The 20,256-nt window shown below is 42.8% G+C and overlaps 1 protein-coding gene across 10 annotated transcripts in view; it reads left to right on the top strand.

Annotated features, from left to right (window-relative positions):
• Positions 1–20,256, top strand: part of SLC4A4 (solute carrier family 4 member 4) — a 291,521-nt gene that overhangs the window by 206,489 nt on the left and 64,776 nt on the right. For all 10 annotated transcript variants that reach the window (XM_039542307.1, XM_039542309.1, XM_039542305.1 and 7 more), the window contains 5 exons: positions 6,296–6,453; positions 12,786–12,873; positions 14,949–15,103; positions 15,892–16,005; positions 17,704–17,878. In XM_039542307.1, coding sequence (XP_039398241.1) covers positions 6,296–6,453; positions 12,786–12,873; positions 14,949–15,103; positions 15,892–16,005; positions 17,704–17,878 — 690 coding nt within the window. The remainder of the gene's footprint in view (positions 1–6,295; positions 6,454–12,785; positions 12,874–14,948; positions 15,104–15,891; positions 16,006–17,703; positions 17,879–20,256) is intronic.

The raw sequence follows: 20,256 nt of genomic DNA, 5'->3' as shown, positions 1-20,256 counted from the left end.
GACCACAGCCCGTGTTCTTTGAGGACAGGCCTTCTGCTTACCCAACCTTAGATTGAATGCAAAGACTGGAATTTTTCTCCCTGTTTCTGATCAGATCAGAAAACAGGGTTTCCACCTCTGGGGCTGCCCCAAAGTGTTTATCCCCTTATGTAACAGTCAGCAGTGACCACTATTGTAAATGAAACCAACTTTTTTTGGCACTGGAAATAGGAGAAAATATGAAGAATGTATAAATATTCTTTCTCTCTCTAATACGTACACACACGTGCACATGGGCACAATCTGACCTTGGGGCGGGATTAGCTCTGAAGGCTAAACTTTAGGGCTTCTCTTCACTAGAAAATTACATTGAGTCAGAATATAGCCAGGAGGCATGTGTCACATGTGATTCCTTCAGGTTCTTCCCCTATCAGTACTTCCAGGTTCCTGGTATAACTCGAGAATCACTGTTTGTTGTCCCTTGGCATCTTGTGTTCGGGTATGAGATCCCGTCAATATAAAGGACATTGTCTTAGTGATGCACAACTTAATCACCACCTGGCCCTTACATGCAGGGCCGGCTCCAGGCACCAGCGAAGGAGGCAGGTGCTTGGGACAGCCAATGGAAAGTTACTTAGATCATAGAAGATCAGGGTTGGAAGGGACCTTAGGAGATCATCTAGTCCAACCCCCTGCTCAAAGCAGGGCCAATCCCCAGACAGATTTTTGCCCCAGTTCCCTAAATGGGCCCCCTCAAGGATTGAACTCACAACCCTGGGTTTAGCAAGCTAATGCTCAAACCACTGAGCTATTCCTCCAGGTCTTCGGCAGCAATTTGGCGGTGGGTCCCTCAATCCCTCTCGGAGGAAAGGACCCGCCACCGAATTGCCGCTGAAGAATTAAGCGGCGCGGTAAAGCTGCCGCCAATTGCAACTTTATTTATTTTATTTTATTTTATTATTTTTCTCTTTGCCGCTTGGGGCGGCAAAAAAGCTGGAGCCGGCCCTGCTTACATGGGTCAGAGTTCAGGTTCTTGGGGTTGATTCTGCACTGCCCAACGCTTGGCATAGTCATATACCCCTGGGGAAAGTGAGTGCAAAATGGGTGTAAAGTGTTACTTGGTAGCATTTTACACCCACTTTACACTGTGGTTCATGACTACACAAGGGGCTGGGCAGTGGAGAATCAGGCCCCTTGTATTGTGATTATGCATATTCCTAAGTGATGGGAATAACACCTCTGTTATGTGGCTAGTACAAGATCGATGGTGTCCTTAACAATTCATTCTCTTGCTATTAAAATGCCTGGGTTTTGTAAATGACGGACTAGAGTAGGTAGTTACATTGCTCTCAGTTTAACTGACTTTATTAGAAAAGTTTAGTTTTGCTTTGTTTTTTGAATAGCCTAAATTTTAGCCCTGACAACACAAGTGAGGAGGATAAAGGAAAGGGAGATCTGGAACAAGGAAGGATGAAAGTTTTGGCAATATGATCCCACAGTGACGTAGGCAGTTGCATGTGCCAATTGCATGGTTGATTTTCAGAGAGTAACGGTCCATTTACTTTGATCCTGTTGGCTGTTCATGCCTTCAGTATCATTTAAAAAGGCACCCCCATCCCTACGGCTCAAACATCTGCTTGGAGAACGTCTGTCAGCATGTTGTGTGTCAACATAGATGGTCTTTCTGCACCCTTGATATTGATGGAAAGGTAGACATCTTAATACTTTCATCCACACCCCAGGTACAGTTGGCAACATTCGCGTCCTTTGTATTGGTGTAGCTAGAATCATAGAAATGTAGGACTGGAAGGGACCTCAGCAGGTCATAGAGTCCAGTCCCCTGGACTCAATGCAGGACTACGTAATAAATAGACCATTCCCGATTCCTCCATTGCTGATGTGTGACATCATTGTAAAGGGAGGCACAGCAATGCACCTTACCCCAGAAGTTGAGAGAACACTGGTTACAAATACTAACAAGCCTTTCAGTGTTTGCTGTACTGATAACCTCCATCTTGATACTCCTCAGAAACTAGTGCACAAACTAGTTTCAAATCCGCCTTGTTAAAGGTGGCTTTGCTAACTCCCTGTTGTACAGCCCCACTGGGAGCAATTCGCAGGTCCCGATTCCTGAGCCACTCTGATTTCCTCACGACTCCTCCGTGGGGAGATGGAATCACTGTAAGAGAGGTGGGGTTTGATGTCCTGTGTGCTAAGGAAAGGGAAGCATGTTGCCTGGAGAAAGAGACCCGCAAAGTAGGTGTCCTTTGTGCTGCTTGATCAGAGGCACTCAGTCTCTGAGCCTGCTCCTCCACCCAGCAGCAGGTCTGTCCCCGTCGGATTCTCCTCAGGGCCAGCCTACAGGAAATGCTGTGCTTCCATGCACCGGTGGACCCTGCTCACTGCCTCTCTCCACCCCTTCCTGACAGTGTAAAGCCTTTCAGAATGTACAGACTAGCTAGAACCAGGGCCGGATTTACACCTTGCATGCCCCTAGGCACGGCATCTTCAGCGCCCCCACCTACAGCTGAGCTTCGTGTTTTCTGTAAAAAAACGAAACTTTTAACCCACTTTCAACTTTTAGGTGCCCCTAGGCATGTGCCTACTGTGTCTAATTGGAAATTCAACCCTGGATAGTGAGAAAATTCCTTGACGGCCTCAGCAGAGCATGTCCTGACTCCTGTGTATGTGTTGATTCTTCCAGCATTGCTTTAGCAAGCAGGGAATTATTTAGCAGCCTGAATTTAAAACTAGCAGAGATTTGGTTTGGGGAATTAGCATATGCCTCATGTTTTCTCTGTGCTTTTAATGTTTTCCTGTTTATAAATATTAAAACATGCTGTTCACATGTACTCTGGGGCTTTTGGGAGGCAGTGGGGCCAGATCCTCAACTGGTGTAAATTGTCTTAGCTCTATTAAATGTATTTCTCCACTGAAGTCAGTAGAGCGCCACTGACTCACAACGGTTGAGGATTTGGCAGAGTGGTGTTTATGGTTGCTCGAAGTACATATTCCGCATTAACAGTGTATTTATTTAACTTGAAACTTCCATGCGAAGTTTGGTTCAGAGAGGAAGGTATTCTGAGCCAGAGGAAGGGGGGAATGGAGTTCATCAAGTTGGCAGTTGTTCTGGTGGGATGAAACATTAACTGTGATGGCTTGATTAAGAAATAATGGATGTCTGCTTGGTTATGGAAGCATCAGGGGACACTTTAGTTGCATAGCTAAAGTACTACCTACAATGACATCTGTAGCTTTCATAGGGTTTGGGCTGCGTTTATTTGCATGTTTAAATAATGTGGCAGGAATAAGGGAAATGTGTCTATTATTAGGGTAAGGATGGGGGAAGAACAACAGCCCTTGCCTAACATCTGCTGCTTTTAGATATAATAGTTATGTACAGTTTGTTTTTAAATATCTGGGATCACTATCACGAAGACACTTAAATACAAGTTGAGTTTTTGTTTTGTAGTGTACTTGAATTCATTGAGGGTAGGCATGGCTGTTCTGTAATGGATTAGCTCAGTGGTCCCCAACCTTTTTGTCTGGCAGGTGCCAGATGAAGGACCGTGGCGGTGGTTGAGCATCCACCGAAATGCTGCCAAAATTCAGCAGCGACGATGATGTCGCTTGTTGGCGGCAAGCGGTGTCATTCAGAGGCGTCGCCGACGAAATGCCACTTTCGGTGGATTCTCAATTGCCGGCCAGGACATGGGCGCATTTAGATGCGCGCCCGCGGGCACCGGGTTGGGGACCCCTGGATTAGCTGGTCTTGTCCCCTACATTTCCATCCTCGCCTTGACATACGCATCTTTGCACATCATCTGTAATTCTGTGCAGACCCTCACAGATGATAATCCATACTCACCTGCACATCAAATGAGAAATTCTGCTCGGTGGACTCACTCTGGCATGTGTTATGCCAACAGAATGCTGGGCAATTGTTAGTGAGTGAATCCGTTAACATATGAAAGGGGGGTGGGGAAAAGGTGTATGTTTCCAAAAGCCTTTTATTCATCCAAATGCAAACAGATTTTCGTTGGGCTTCCAAAGGGCATGCTGGGGATCTGGGGGGGGGGGGGGGATACACATCCCTGCCAATTGTCAAGAGTAGTTTTTGCTGAACCTGTGCCTCTCTGGGGGAAAAATGATCTCTCTTGGGCTGAGACTAACCATTGCAAATCTCAGATCAAAAGGCAAATGGTTGAGAACGTTTTAAAAGCCACTGAAGAAGACTCCATCGGGGAGAAGATTAGGCATCACTGCGGGCTCTGCCTTTTTATTAAAAAAAAAAAAAAAAAAAAAAATGTAATCGCACAGTAGAAAGGAAGTAGTTCCTGCATCACATGAATGGAATAATCACCTGAAAAAACTGAAGCCTCAGGAAAACTTCTCAGGATATGATAATTTCTAAACTGTTTTCCAAATTATGTATTTATAAAATTATAAAACTCCTGCAGCTCCACTACTGGGTGGGTGGGTAAATAAATAAGTCTGTGATTGGTTGGTTGGTTTGTTCGCAGTGGTGGAGCTGCAGGAGTTTTGCATTAGAGACCACAACACGATAGTACAACAGTTGTAGGGGAGATGGGAGTATTGTGAATGTCTCTGCCAATCCTGCCATCTCTAACAGCTTCACCTCAGCTTCCCAGAGGGCTTCGTGTGCATTCTGGGGTGCAAAATGGGGATACTGATACTGGCTTCCTTTGTAAAGCCCTTTTAAGATCTACTGCTGAGACTCGCTGTAGAAGAGTGAGGAGTCACTATTAGAATGTGATTTAATAGGACTGTTTGCAGAGCCTCCAAAAGTTTGGGATATGGATTAATATCTAGAAGTTTGGATGCTTATCCAAAGCTAAGGAGGCAACATGCGCGGGAGACCTTCGATCCTCCAGCCTCGCTAGCCAACCTGTACTCGAGAACTGGTAAACTGGGTCTTCATTGGAGGAAGGGCCAGGGGCTTGCTCCCCCTTTCTGGTGTGTCTGGGGGAGAATGGCAGGTGTTTGAACAGCTGCACGAGACATCTCCCCTTCTCTTGCTTCCTTCAATAGAATTGGGACTTTTCCTCCTCTGCATCCCATGGGAACACATGAATCCCTCCCTATCTTTCTCCTGCTCCGCCTTCCCCCACCCAGTCCTCCTGCTTCTCTCCTCTCTCAAATTCTCCCCCACTTTTACCTCTGCTCCCTCCCCAGAGTTAATGTCATCTCTGGTCCCTGCACCCCTTCCCTCCCCAGAGTTGAGTGCGCCTTTGTTCTCCTCGGTCTCTTAAAGTCATGGGGGAAGTAGGCCACATGTCTTTCCCACCTCCCCATAGGATAAGCCTATGGGCGGATGCTGCATTGTCTGCTTCTAACAACTGCTCCCGTCCCATCTGCCTCTTCGCTGTTCTCTGCCCTGCACTGAGACCACAGAGGGCATTTGGGAGCGTGGAGGGCAATTGCCAGCTAGCCTCCTGCTTGCTTCAGCACTCCACCCTAGGGGCTGGGGACCAGCGGAGCTGTTACAAAAAACTCCTGCAGTAACTGCCACAGCTCCCAGTGGGTCAGTGAATGGGATGGCTCTGGAAAGATGGGGTTGGGGAAATCTGGGTTATCCACATGACAGCTCTACTGCTAAAAGTCCTAGGTAGGCTAATAGAGTGCTCCATTCTTCCATTAATGCTTTCACACTGTGCAAAGGACAGAGGAATATATACTAGGCAAATACTGCCGGGTTCTACAAAGAGGTAGAAATGGGCCATAGTCCCCGTTGGTGCTGTCCGATCCCGCAGAACTTAGGGTGTCATTTGTTAAAAGTCTCTAACCCTTATGGTTGCAATGAGAACTCGAAGGTGACCTGATGCAGTGCTGTCTTCCTGAAACTAGAAGTTCAGAGAAACTATAACCAAAAGAGGCATGACCTGTCCCCATTAATCCAGTAGCATTGTGGCTCTCTACCCTAATGATAGCATTGCTAACTGTTTTAGTGGGGAGAAATATCTGACTTCTTTTAGCTTGTGTGTGTGTGTGGGGGGAAGATACTACCACTGTGGGTGTTTTTTCCCAGTCTTACCTCTGCTTGACAGCTGTGAGTGGGTCAGGGTGGGTCATACAAAGAACAGCGTACGTGTCTATGTTCCAGTAAATAAAAGAACATGGCTATATTAGATATTGGCTGCGAAGAAGTGTTGGTGATACGTTCAGGTGGATGTTTAAAGGTCATGGTACTGTTACAGGAGAGGGGCTAAAATTGGATTAGTTTGATTATGTATTCATATTAATCTGCCTAATGAGAGAATCAATTTTTCCCCCCTTTTTCCTCTCACTGCCACAGCTGAAGAATAAGTTTATGAAGAAATTGCCCCGTGATGCTGAGGCCTCCAATGTGTTGGTTGGTGAGGTAGACTTCTTGGAAAACCCTTTCATTGCCTTTGTCCGGCTGCAGCAGGCAGTTATGCTGGGTGCTCTGACTGAAGTCCCCGTTCCTACCCGGTAAGAGAGCCTTCCTCAGCATGCAACATGAATCAGAAAAGTGTTTTCACCTTTAAAATAATGACACCATTCCAAAAGGGAACCGTCTCCATTGCTTTCCATAATGTACCTTGCAGTGGATTTATGTATTTTACCAAGACTATCAGAACTGAGCTAACAGATCACCCCTTCTGTCATATTGAGATCTTGGATTTGTTGTAATATCTAATCTATGAATATACATAAACACTTACTAATGTAACACTAAAGGGACACTATTAACTTGAAATCTAGTTGGGGGGAAAAATGGAAGGAAGTACTACACTCATCCCTGAATTCTCTGGTATTTTTTCTGGTTTTATAAGTACATTTTCTTCTTAAAAATGCTTTTTTCTCCCTGGTTGTTGTCTCAAAGAACCCTAAAAAAATAAATGGGGGGGACAGTGAAACTGACAAGATGCAAAGGGTGAAATTCTGGCATTATTAAAAAGAAAAGTGCTATCCTGTATGAAAAGTGAATAAATTGGACAAAATCTTTCAATAATAGTCATTGTAGGTGTTACTTGTTATTACAAGGAGCGCAGATTTTTCAGGCGGAAGTGTGATTTTTTTTTAAAGTAACCATGTCCCTTTTTGTGTTAGAAATTTAAGCCCTGATCTTGTAAATGTGAACATACTTAACTTCAAGAATGTGGATGAGATTGTTCATATGTTTAAAATAAAGCATATGCATAAACATTGGCAGTATCAGGGCCATTAACTCACAAAATTGAATATATGACCGTTAAAGGTCTATTCATATGCATAAAAATACAGTCTTTAATGATGCAGTTACATACTATTTCTCTATGCAATATATGGCAATGTCAGTTTAAAAAAAGTGTAGAACCTTAGATACATGTACTGCATTTTTTGTGTATTCTAGACAGAAACCATGAAAGTAATTAAGTACATTTTACTATATACTTTTAATACTAAACTACCAATGAAGCATAATAAAGTTATAACGAAAAGAACAGGCTGCATACAGATGGAATTTCAGTTATATCACAATGTTCTTTTTCAATTCCACCTCGCTAGCAGAGGTGCTTCATTAATATATATTACTGTAGTATATGTATTACTATATATACACAATTACCACTTAATGCCATTATGTATTAGCACCTGGCAACATACATGTTTTAATATCAATTTACAGATTTAGTTTACATTGACTGTAAATACTGAGTTTGAAATGTCCTGATAACTTTTTAAGTATTAGTGTGCAAATCCTTATTTTTACGTGAACATTAAAATTTTTTTAATGTGTATCCATTATATGATGAAAGTAATATTTGCACAGTGCTGAGAAAGTTTGAGGAGATGTATATTATATGAAAGGTCGTAAGAAGAGACATAAAGTACTAACATGAGCAAAGAATAACAAACTATTAAGGCACAAGATAAAACTGATATGGGAAGATAAATCTGTCAAAAGTCCACAGGTCTAAAGTTTATAAACTTAGAAAAGATTAGAAATACACGGAATCAAAGTCGCCCATATTCAAGTTAAATAATCATGGGTTAGTGGCAACTTGTCAGTAATTGTCATGAACTGGGCTCAAAGAGATTGATCTGTGTTTGATGTTCGGGTAACATTGCTTATTAACCATGGTGCAGTGTGCATGTCTGAAATCTATTTCACTGGAGCATTAGGATGGAAATGCTAAGAAATGTTTGAGTATGTTTAATTTATTTATATTTTGGGGTATTTTTTAAAGAGTACATTGGAAAAAATAGGGTGGATTATTTTTAGCAATAACTGTTTTTGCTGTCTCAGCATTACTGGGTGCTGTACATTTCAGTACTTCAGTCACTAGTCTGATCCTGCTTATTTCTTTTTTAAATACACGTCTGATTGTTTCTCAGTAGAGGTAAAATTAGACATCCTTTGTTCTGAAGTGAGAGCCGAAGTTGGATGTAGAAAAGCTTAATAACCTCATGAAATTATTCCAGAGTGTTATTGAAAACAATACATCCTTCCATGTTCACATTTTTTCCAGGAAATATTATTATCCATTTGCTGTCCTCCAAACCAAATGTTAGCTGTAATCAGAGTAGGGAGGCTCATTAACATGCTTCTGTGAGAAATGAAGAGCCATTTGCAGTGGTTGCATCCTGTGAAATCCAATAAAGGAAATCCCAGAAGGGCCCACATTGGCTATGATGGACTACCTCATCATTCAGTCATTTGTTTTAACCTCCCAGTGCAGTGAACATGTCTGCTGTAAAGTGCACTTCAGAACTCGCAGATCCTAAAAAGTGCAATAGGTGGAACCTTTTCTATTTTTTTTTAATTTAGGTTTCCCTTGTTATGTTATCTGATAAAAACCGCAGCCAAAACTTTCAAATGTTGGTGCTCAAACTTAGACCACCTCAAGCCATATTTAGTCTTGTACATAAAGTGGCCTTATTTTTTTGAGGAGTTGGGCTGCAGTTGTGCGAACACAGCAATGTAAGCCTAGGGTTAGTGGGACTCGAGTCAGCTGACCGGCATCAGGGAACCCTGGGCTTGAGCATCTTCATTGCGTTTTAACCTTGGGTTAAGGATTTTCTGACCCATCTCGAACCTAGGGCACTGGTGTCCATACTGCAGTACACAGACCCGAGTCAAAGTAACCCTATCTGGGCTTACATTGCTGTGCAAACATGCCCTCACTGTACGGATTACTGCAGCCCGAGACCAGTTGGTGATTGCAGTGGGAACTGCAGCTGCTTAGTGCCTCTAAAAATCAGCCCGCTTCTATTTAGGAGGCTAAACATGGAGTCAGAAGCCTAATTTTAAACTCCCAGATTTGAAAATGTTGGTCTAGAACTGTGAGTGAGGATTTATTTGGGGTGTCTGTATAATTTTGTAGTGTTATAATTGGAAATATATTTAGCTGACCCACTCATTGCTGCTTATGCTCTTAATTAATTAGCTTATTTTTCTTGAGCATCCATAAATATGCTGAGTGCTTCATAGACACAAGTGATTGCCCCGAGGAGTTTACAGTCAAGGATCCTGCCTCATCCCGCTCCACTGAACTCGAAGGGAGCTGGATCCTGCTGCATGGGCATAAACTGAGGTCTGACTCAAGTAGAGAAGGTCATAAATAACCTGGGGGAAAGTGAGGGAGAAGAAAAAGTTCCTAGTAATAAGATGACATAACATGGCTACTCAGAAAAGTATGTTAGACATCTTGGTGCTTCCACTTTCAAAGCAAATTAATCTTGATTCCCATGGACAACATATCAGCTGTGACTTTTCAAGGGGGTAGGGCATCATTTGTTGAGGAGGAAGATACAAGCACCAGCTTCTTATGGCTTAGAGGTAGGCTTTGCACTCAGCTCTCTGCAGGGTGAAAGGCTAATATTCTGTGCACCCCTTCATCCTCACTCCTTTTCTTCATGTTGCTTTGGAAATGTAGAACAAACACACTCTAAGTAACCCATACAGTAAAATGTATCGGGCAGACTGATGGCTCTGTATTCCCTTTTTTATTGCCTCAAATTGTTGTTTGCTTTTGATTTCAGACTAATGTTTAGTTACAGAGCAGCTGATGCTTAATGGAAATCTTTGAAAGATTTTTCTATTTAGAAATTACTCTGCCTAGGCTTCGTTACTAAGAATATTTACATGAAAACGGAAACTTTGTTTAAAAGAAAGCTGCAAGAGCCCATGAGTTCGGACTGAACAAAGACCCTGTTCTTATGCCACCTTCCATCCTTGGCATTTAAAAACAGGGAATTGAAATCCAGATGAGGAACTGTAAGTACAGCTGTTTTGCAATAGGATGTTTTTCAAAGTTTTCCATCAGGCATCATCAGCCCTTCACCCTGTGCTGTGTCTGTCCATTACAGATTCTATTTCCCAGGCTTTTAAAATCATGTCTATTCTGCTCATTTTGGTCTCCAGTCATTAATTTTAAGTCTACAGTGCTAGGAATTTCTCACTTTCACAAGCACTTTTTCACCACATTTACGCTAATGACTTGGGTGGGTCTTAATGAAGCTTCTAGACTAAAATTCTGCAGATTACCTTCAGATCTCCCCCATCTGCAGCCTTAAGATGGTGGAGAAGGTAAAGAAACACCGAGAGAGGAGTTTTAAGGGTATGTGGGCGGGGGTTATCGGTACAGAACTGCATAATCGAACCTGTGATTCTGCACCATTATTATGCCTTGAAACCTTAACTGAAATTTAGTGACTTCTCCAAAATCACATAAGAAGTTTGTGGCACTTGAGCCTTGATCTCCAGAGTCCCAGTTAATTGGTTAATAACGAGATCATCCTTTTCTTTGGTCTGATTTTTTTTTTAACTGTAGACACAATCTGTGTCTTGCGCATTGTTCAGGATATCAGCCTCGTCCCAGTGACTGCGGCTCACTGGAACTTTTCCAGCTTTGGGGCATTCTCTGGGGAATCCTGACTCTTGGCAACAAGGGTTTACATTTCTCAGTCTCTGCTTCTGTATACCACCAGGCAAGCAACCGGCTGGGTGGCACGTTGACAAGGTGCCCAAACAATGAATCATCATGTGTGGTGAAGGAGGGAAAAACAAAAGACTTCACCTGGCTGGAGTCTTCATTTCCTTCTCCCAGAGATCAATAACAAATAGCATCCCAGCCATCAAGCAGCGTCCAGTCCAGCGTCCAGTGGTTTCTGATGGGAAAACTAACCCAGCTGGCTTTTCCCTTCCTCTAAGGAGGCATGTGCAATCACTCTGTTGATCAAGGGAACAAAATAAATAGCAACAGCGAAACAAACCAGAAAACACCACCCTTTTCTGACGTAACTGCCTTTAACCCTTAGAGAAATCCCAGCATTTGGCTTTTTCCTGCTTTGGGGGGAGAGGGGTTCTCCACATGCTTTCACCCTGTGATACTTCCTGCTCTGCCACGGATATTTTATATATGGAGTGCCCTGCCTCCTGGATTAGCAGCTACCGCACAGCGATTGCAGGCAGGCCTGGCCCTAGGACACTGTGGCTCACTCTTGCGTCAACCCACTGTGGGGACTCTGCATCCCCTCACAAGTACATTTCCTCCTCCCTCCCCCCCAAATTGAGCTCTGATGCTTCTTTATGCCATTTAGTAGAGATTTCAGTCCACATTCTTTAGCCTAAGCAGGCATGGCACCTGACCCCTCATGTATCCCTCCAGCAAACTGGGTTTAATTTCAGCACCAAAATCTCTGGAGTTGACTGAGATGCACGAGGGTTGTGTCCATTTACACCAAGCTGAGTTTGGTCCTTAATCTCTTGCTAGACAGCAGGGCAGTAATATGGCTGTGGTGCCTTTGTTTGGCCCCTTTTCCAGACAGACTGGATTTACAGTGCTTGATTTGCACTGCTATGGAGTGTTTCTCCATCAAACGCAGCGTGAGACACAGGAATTGCTGAAAATTGTCTTTTGCACGTGAGCAGTACATGTTCCTGGTCTCTGGGCATTTTGAGGAGTATCACATTTTAGCTGCTGCCTGCACCTGGCTCATGAATTAGGTTGCAGGGGTTGCTGCTGGTCGCTAGACCCCTCTGTGTAACGCCATCACCGCACTGGTTTGATGAAGAAAATACAAAGAAACCTGATTGACATCTGAGCCAAGGTGTCTGTGTGTAGTGGTGACCTAGGTCTTTAGAGGAAAGACTCCGAGGACCACGTAACTGAAGGAAGAATTTGATCCCCTAATTTGCTAGGGTAGCAAGTTTTGATTAACTGAAGTGTGTGGATCTCAGAGGGAGACATACACTAGTTGTGCTGTTGACACAAAGGCCTAGTCTCATTCCTCCTATGGGCCAATGGCCTGACTATGAAGGGGACTGAGCTCCTGCTGAAATCAGTGGGAGCAGTGGTGACTCTGCAATTCTGAAAACCCAAGCTTAAAATAATGCATTTTGCAAATTTTCCTAGATTCCTCATAATTTGTGCAACTTTTACCTGAATTTACTGTATACTGAAACAAGATTCACCTTGTTGTTTTTTTTTTAATGAAATACAACTGCATTGTGGGTTTAGAGTGAAGTCTTCAAATGTGCCCAGTGCTGGCCTAAATCTGGTCCTGTTGAAGTCAGAGTTTTACCACTGACTTCAGTGGGAGCAGTTTGGTCAATGCTGATTCCTTTTGAAAATCTCACTCTTAATATCTGATTATATCCTGTGTGTTTTGCAGGAAGTGGAATGGATTGCATCTCTAACTACTACAGTATGATCCTTGTAAAGACGAATCTCTGTGTTCACGCTGTTTATTGATTGTAGACGAGTTTATGGTACAATGAGTAAATGATACAGTTTGCTATCCTGGATGGTAATGGTCCATTTGTTTTTGGACAGATTCCTATTCATTTTGCTGGGTCCGAAGGGAAAAGCTAAGTCCTACCATGAGATTGGTCGATCCATTGCCACTTTGATGTCGGATGAGGTAGGCATCTTTGCATACAGTGTCCAAATGTTTGCTGCTGTTTCATCAACCTAGATGGTATCCATCCTCTTCTTTAGCCATATAGTAACTTTTTGGGTTCCACATATCAGTACTGTACATGAGGCTACTTTGGATGGCAAATTGGGTGATGGATCCATGAGTGCTGACTTTACATACAGCTGAGAGATCAAATTCTGATTATCTTTAAATTCCTTTTCTTAAAGGAAAGGAAAGGATTGTGAGTTCAATCCTTGAGGGGGCCACTTAGGGATCTGGGGCAAAAATGGTCCTGCTAGTGAAGGCAGGGGGCTGGACTCAATGACCCTTCAAGGTCCCTTCCAGCTCTAGGAGATTGGTATATCTCCAATTATTACCTTATTATTACCCAATTATTTAATCTGCCTCCACACTTCTGTAAATGTGTAGAACTAGAACATGTTTCTTTCCTGCATCTTTCCCTGCAATCTGTAATTTTTTCAAATACATTGGAGTTACTTTATAAACTGTGCTTTTTTTATTCACATTCCAAAATCACAGTTACCCCACAGCAACTCTGACAGTGCATCGTATTGTCGAAATAGTTACACCCACCATGTGTTGCCCTGTGTCCCAGAGCACTGCTTTAACTAATAATTGCACATTACCCCTCTGTACCTACCAATTACTTTCTAATAATACACACCAATAATGTGATGTGATATACTATCTACATAAGTTAAACATTCTTCTCAGTGTCTCTTGGGCTCTGCACAACTGTATCTCACCAACATCTTAGCATTTTCTCTTTCTTCTTGTGCTCCTTTGTTCTCTGACAATTCCCTTGGTTTCATTCACCCACTTCAAACTCTGTCTTTGTTCTGAGCACAGGGGCGGATTATAATAATCTCCTAATTTCCCATGCACCAAGTGTCCTCTCTCTCCTTCCTCCAATGCCTCTTGAAAGTCCACTAGTTTTCAAGTGCTTCCATATGCTGATCCCTCCCCCCCCAACCTGAATTGTCATTCTGAAAGGTTCAAAATATGTTAAGAAAATAAATCTTAGTATTCTTTTGTCTCTGTTTAACCACTGGCTTCAGCCTCACTCGTTTACTTCTAGTTGGCCCAACTTGGTATGTCTCACTAAATTATTTCCCTGTGTTGCAGGGGCCTTTGACACTGGTGCACCTCAGTCCCTTCTGTTCTCTGCCTATGGCCCACGCTCCTGTGAACTGTAATACTCTAGTCTAGTTTCAGGTGTTGGGTTTAGCGTGCGGATGCTGGGTGGTATTGGTGGCCTGTGATCCTGGTGGTCTCTCTGGTCTTAAACTCTCTGACTCTATCAGTAGAGGTGGCCAGAAGACATTTTATTAAAAATGCTGAATAAAATGTTGAAGTTATTTCTGTTTCATAGGGTTCAGAACTGGGCCCCCCCCCCCTTTTTTTTTGTTTCTTGACATTTTTAGTGACTTGTTAAAACTGAATGACTTTTCCCCGACCCCACTCAAAGCATTACTGAAATGTCTATTGAAACTTTTTGGCTACTGAAAACGGGCTTTGTTGCAAATGAAAAATTTTGCTAACATTTTTCATAAAAATGTTATTAAAAACAAAGCATGTCAAGAAAGTCATGTTTTTTTGGTGGGGGAGGGCAATTTAAAAAAAAAGCCATTTTTGTTTTAAAATCATTTTGTTCAAAAAACATTGGCCAGCTTTGCTCTGAGGTTCATATCTGACTGGCCCAAGTACCACTGATATATATATATATATTAGTGGGGGGAGGGATAGCTCAGTGGTTTGAGCATTGGCCTGCTAAACCCAAGGCTGTGAGTTCAATTTTTGAGGGGGCCACTTAGGGATCTGGGGCAAAATCAGTCCTGCTAGTGAAGGCAGGGGGCTGGACTCAATGACCCTTCAGGGTCCCTTCCAGTTCTAGGAGATTGGTATATCTCCATTAATTTATTTATAATTTAATTTATATTTTTTGTAGTGTATGGAGTGTGAGTCTATTAAAGCTTTTCTGAAAGATCTGTTGTAAGTCTTGGCTGTAGAAAATAGTAAAACTCTTGCTGCATTGAGATTTTTTGCTTCTCCTGCAGGTGTTCCATGACATTGCCTATAAAGCCAAAGACAGGCAGGACCTGATCGCTGGAATCGATGAGTTCCTGGATGAAGTCATTGTGCTTCCACCTGGGGAGTGGGACCCTGCCATCAGGATAGAGCCCCCCAAATCTCTCCCATCTTCTGATAAAAGGTAACAGCAGGGAGTAGCAGGGCTCCTGTCAGTAACAACAGAGTAGGATATCCTGGGCCGGCATGTTAACTAGAGAAGATGAAGGGAGTGCGATAGGTTGAACCCAAGAACATGTGTTACATTAAAGCAAGTGATGTTTATGTAGGCAGGGCTGGCTCTCGTTCTCAGTTATATGAGAGTGCAGGGCAACTGGGGTTGAGTATCTTGAGGAAGACATGCTTGGCCACGTAAATTGGATCCGCAGCATTTACTCTCCGAGCTTGAGGAACGAAAGCAGGTGAATGAGGGTTGCAAGTGCAAACAGTGCAGTGGAAGGGGAGGAATAGGAAGGGAGCAGAGGAGTCGTCATTTTTTCCCCTCAGCATTGAATTTTCCACATGACACAGTAGAAGAGAATGTGCCTGAAAGCAGTGTCTGAGAATGTTGAGTTACGCTGGAATTTCAGGTCTTTGCTAATAACCCCATGGGGAATGTCCCTGCAGCACTGTGCTTCTACCAGCACTTCTTTGGGAGAATCTCTGTGTCCTAATACAGGAAGCCATTTGTAACTGTAGATAAGCTCAATATCAAATTTTATTTTACAGCTTCCAGTATGCAAAGAGTTAATCCCTTATCTGCAGCATGCCGGTCTGGCTGCTTGTATAGCAGGAGCATTCTGTGTTGTTTTATGTGCCACCACTTCAGAAAGGACATGGCATATGAGGCTTGTGTGATGGAGCTGGGTATAGATTTTTGTCCTATAGCGTGGTACACAGTGAATCCTCAGTGTGACTTGTCTTTCTGCATAGGAAAAACATGTATTCGGGTGGGGAGAACGTACAGATGAATGGGGACACGCCTCATGATGCGGGCCATGGAGGTGGGGGCCACGGTGACACTGAAGAACTACAACGAACTGGCAGGTCAGTGACGGATTCTCTGATTTGTTCAGCATGATGCTTTGCCCTTTTAGCCCCTTTAACTTTGCATCTTCTAATATTGCTCTCACCTGCTATGCACATGGCTACCATTTTCAGAAGTGACCTGTGAGGGTTTTTTTTGAGAACTTTTAAAGGATCCTGAGCACCAGCCCTCTGTAATTCAGACCCCTTCAAGGTGTCTTAGATTGGAGACTCAAACAATGAGAACCCCCAAATTGCTAGTCACTTGTGAAATGCTTGGCCTATGAAGGTGTGCTGTTACGCTGATCGTTAATGAAGTGCGAACATCCTAAATACCAATTCTTTTCCATTCATATTTGTGGAAATGTTTTAGCTGTTTGCAGACTATCACAAGTTTATAAAATAAATGTTCAAAGCCATCAATTGTCAATAAAAGAGAGATCCTGTTTCCTTACATTCCTGTTACAATGTAGAAGAGCCCAAAAGAGAGATTTAATAGAACAGAAACGGAGAAGATAATATCAGAGGGGTAGCCGTGTTAGTCTGGATAATGTCGCATGAGGCCTGATTCCCTGTTCTGTTACTTCGGTTTCGTGCCAGTGAACTCCATTGGTTTTGATGGAGTTACGGTGGTATCAATCTAATATTAAACAGAATGTAGAATTAGGCCCAGTTCAGTTCAGCAACGCAGTGTCAGTGTAGTATGTTACTGTAATTGAGATGTGTAGCTCAGGGAGATATCTAAAACTGTTCTCTTTTCCCACTCACTAGACTGCCAGACTGGATGGGAAGCCGAAGTAACATTCCTCAGTTTTTGAGATGATAGTTCCAGGCTATTGCTATTTCCTAGTAACACGGGGCTTTATAAAGTGCTTTGAGATCCCAAGACTATTCCCAAATATAAAACTTTGCTGAGATATAACGTTAAGGTTATAAGTCAGATATCAGTTAAAACATTATTGGAATGTTTGCAGGTATTAAAAAAAAATAAAGCTGAAAGCCTGTTATTACAAGTTAATTAATGTTCCTTCTTAGAAAGGCAAGAAATTCATGTTGTCATAAAGAACCATAACAGTAATCCTGTGCTTGTCTGTGATCATATCTCTTTAATGTTCTGTGTCTGAATTGCCTGAGAATGGAAGATAACAAATCTGTAACAATCAGTAAATAGTTCGGAAGGTAGATGGGTCAAATGCAATTATACCGATGAGGTTGTGGTGTTGGTGGACTATATGACAGAGAGGATAAGAAGTGAGATTTGTGCTTCTCATGCCAACAGTGGATGATTGACGCCAATGGGCATCGGTACCAAAGTCACTCTTGTAGTGTGAAGTTACTTACCCTGTTCTCTGTACAATGCCCACCGGAAATGTATACAAACCAAATTCTCTTCAGTTCCTGATTATTTAAAAAGAAGGTGCTTCCTATTGCTTGAGTTTCCCTTGCCCTCCAAATCAAGGAGGAGCCATTGGACTTACCGTTTGACTCCCAATTCTACTTTTGGTAAATATGTTGAAGCATTTTCCATTTAGCAGTTATCTGACTCAAACACCCATCAATTTATGCCTTATGTAGAAATAACTGCAATGACCCATATCCGTTCAGATTGCATAGCCCCTCATTTTTTATGATGTCCCTGATTAGTTGCTCATCATGGTAAGTGTTATTGTAAGACTTTTTTTTTTCACTTTCTTCTCTTGCCTAATCTTATTTCCTCAGATTTTGTGGTGGTTTAGTCAAAGACGTAAAGAGGAAACTACCTTTCTTCGCCAGTGACTTCTATGATGCTTTAAATATCCAAGCTCTTTCAGCCATTCTCTTCATTTACCTGGCCACAGTGACCAATGCTATCACTTTTGGAGGTCTGCTTGGTGATGCTACGGACAACATGCAGGTTAGAAATAATTTCAAACTCATACAAACAACGCAGGCCCAAATTTCCTCATTTCGAGAGTAACCGGGAAGCAGATGGGCCATGTATAAAGAATGGTTACTTAGCCCAAGATTTATCCTGCTGCTCTGACTAAAATTACCCTCACTTCTGTGCCTGTTACGGTACTTCTCTTCTTTTAGCAATTGCAGATGCAGTTATATTAAACTGTGTGCGAGCAATAGGCAGGAGAAAGAGGGAAGGCCATTTCTGTATCAAAATTACTGGTGCTTTTCAAGTGTGCTAACTGCTTCTGTGCATTATTTAATTTGAACTAGGTGTATTAATTCTGATTCACACTTTCCATGTCGTCAGAGCTTAACAGAGCATGTTCTGCCTGATGCTTAACTTCGTTGGGTCTTCTGTCTGTCTCAAAAAACCACTGCTGCGTGGTTGTCCACCAGGAACAGAAGGGATAAGGAGGTAGACTGAGGAATTGTTTAAAACATGTTTTGAGACAGACACTACAGACAAAATGTAAGCTGTGTAGAATGATTAACTCTTTAATTTAAAAAAGGGTCAAATCCTGATGCTTTTACTGCATACTCAGGCAGTTCTCCATTGAGGTCAGTGAGAGTTTTGCCGGAGTAAGGATTAAAGTGATAGTGTCAGGATGTGGCTTGATAATATAAATGCAAATATATACAATATAAATACAAACAAAAATAATTCTACCTTAACATTACTGTCTATTGCTTATCTTAGACCTAAGTGCATTTCAAATGTGTTTAATTCTCCTTTGGCCTTTTTAAAATTGAAACCCACAAATATTTATTTTATTTATTTCGAGTCAATTGCAATTAAATAATGCTCATTGAACAGCTCTGATTGCCTAACAATAATTAAATTTACAATAGCAGTAATGAATTTTTATTTATTTACTTAGATACCCAGGGGCGGCTCCAGGCCCCAGCACGCCAAGCGCGTGCTTGGGGCAGTATGCCGCGGGGGGTGCTCTGCCGGTCGCCGGGAGGGCGGCAGGCGGCTCCGGTGGACCTCCCGCAGGTGTCCCTGCAGAGGGTCCGCTGGTCCTGCGGCTTTGGTGGAGCATCCGCAGGCACGTCTGCAGGAGGTCCACTGGAGCCGCGGGACCGGCGACCGGCAGAGCACCCCCTATGGCGTGCCGCCGTGCTTGGGGCAGCGAAATTGCTAGAGCCACTCCTGCAGATACCAAGGGGTGCCTAGCCAAGATTCTAGACTCCCCTGCCATAAATTACAGAACCAAATAAAATACAGCAGTCTGTAGACCATCAAGTATCAGGGGGTAGCCGTGTTAGTCTGTATCCCCAAAAACAACAAGGAGTCTGGTGGCACCTTAAAAACTAACAGATTTAGTTGGGCGTAAGCTTTCGTGGGTAAAAAAACCACTTCTTCAGATGCAAGAACATCAGACTTCCTTTCTTCATACAAATCTGACTAATCTCAAAGGCCCATCTCCACTGCAGTCCCATAGGGTAAATTGGTAAGAGAAAATAGATATAGGAGAGAAGGACCCTCGACCACCAATGATCATTTCTACAATTTCTGAGCAATGATCCTGTGGCATATGCCCACTGGATCAGAACACAATAGCCCTGCTCTACTCCAGAAGAAGGTGAAATTTCCTGTAAAAGGGATGCTGATACCCCAGAGAGTTTAATGCACTGGAGAAGAATATCAGCACAGCCATTTATTTAACTCAGGCAAAAAACCTTTGAGGTTAATGCTTAACTTTTTACCCAGGGAACAAAAACTGCATTAGCAAAACTTAAACGCTACAAAATTCAGAAATCCACAGTGAAGGTTCTTGATGGAAAATGCTAATGACCATTACATATTAAAAAAAACAAAACAAAAAACCCTCTTACCTGTCGCATGTTCGTTACAGATAGATTTCTGGAGAACTCATAGATTTACTATTCCTTTAGCAAATAAAAAAATAACATTTTTGGTAAGCAAAACAACAGCAGCAATAACTGTGCTGTCCATCCTTTGAGGACTGCTACTGATGTAAGGTTGTGATACTTTGGGTAAGTTTCTTGTGCTTTCACAATGAATTTTGGTAACTGGGTAATAACTTCTCAGTGTTGGGTCTGGGGCAGAGAGGTATTTCCACTGCCATTCTGCTCTGAGGTTTCCGTCAACAGAAAGGCATCTCCAAAGCCTTCACAGAAGACCCATATGTGGGAGCTGCTGAGCAGATGCATTGAATTGGCTCCCCTGGCCATGCTCCCATCCCACACTTTGCTGTCCGCCTTTGGGCCTACTCTGTCCCCAGGCAGAGTGTGTGGCCATTTTTTGCTGCCTCTGCCTTTTCCCTGGGAGACTTTCTGCCACCTGGAGCCCAGTCTGTGAGACATTGA

This window comes from Mauremys reevesii, linkage group 5 (assembly GCF_016161935.1).
Source record: "Mauremys reevesii isolate NIE-2019 linkage group 5, ASM1616193v1, whole genome shotgun sequence".
NCBI lineage: Eukaryota > Metazoa > Chordata > Testudines > Geoemydidae > Mauremys > Mauremys reevesii.
The sequence above is the reverse complement of the archived record's forward strand: the minus strand, read 5'-3'. Positions and strand labels throughout refer to the sequence as shown.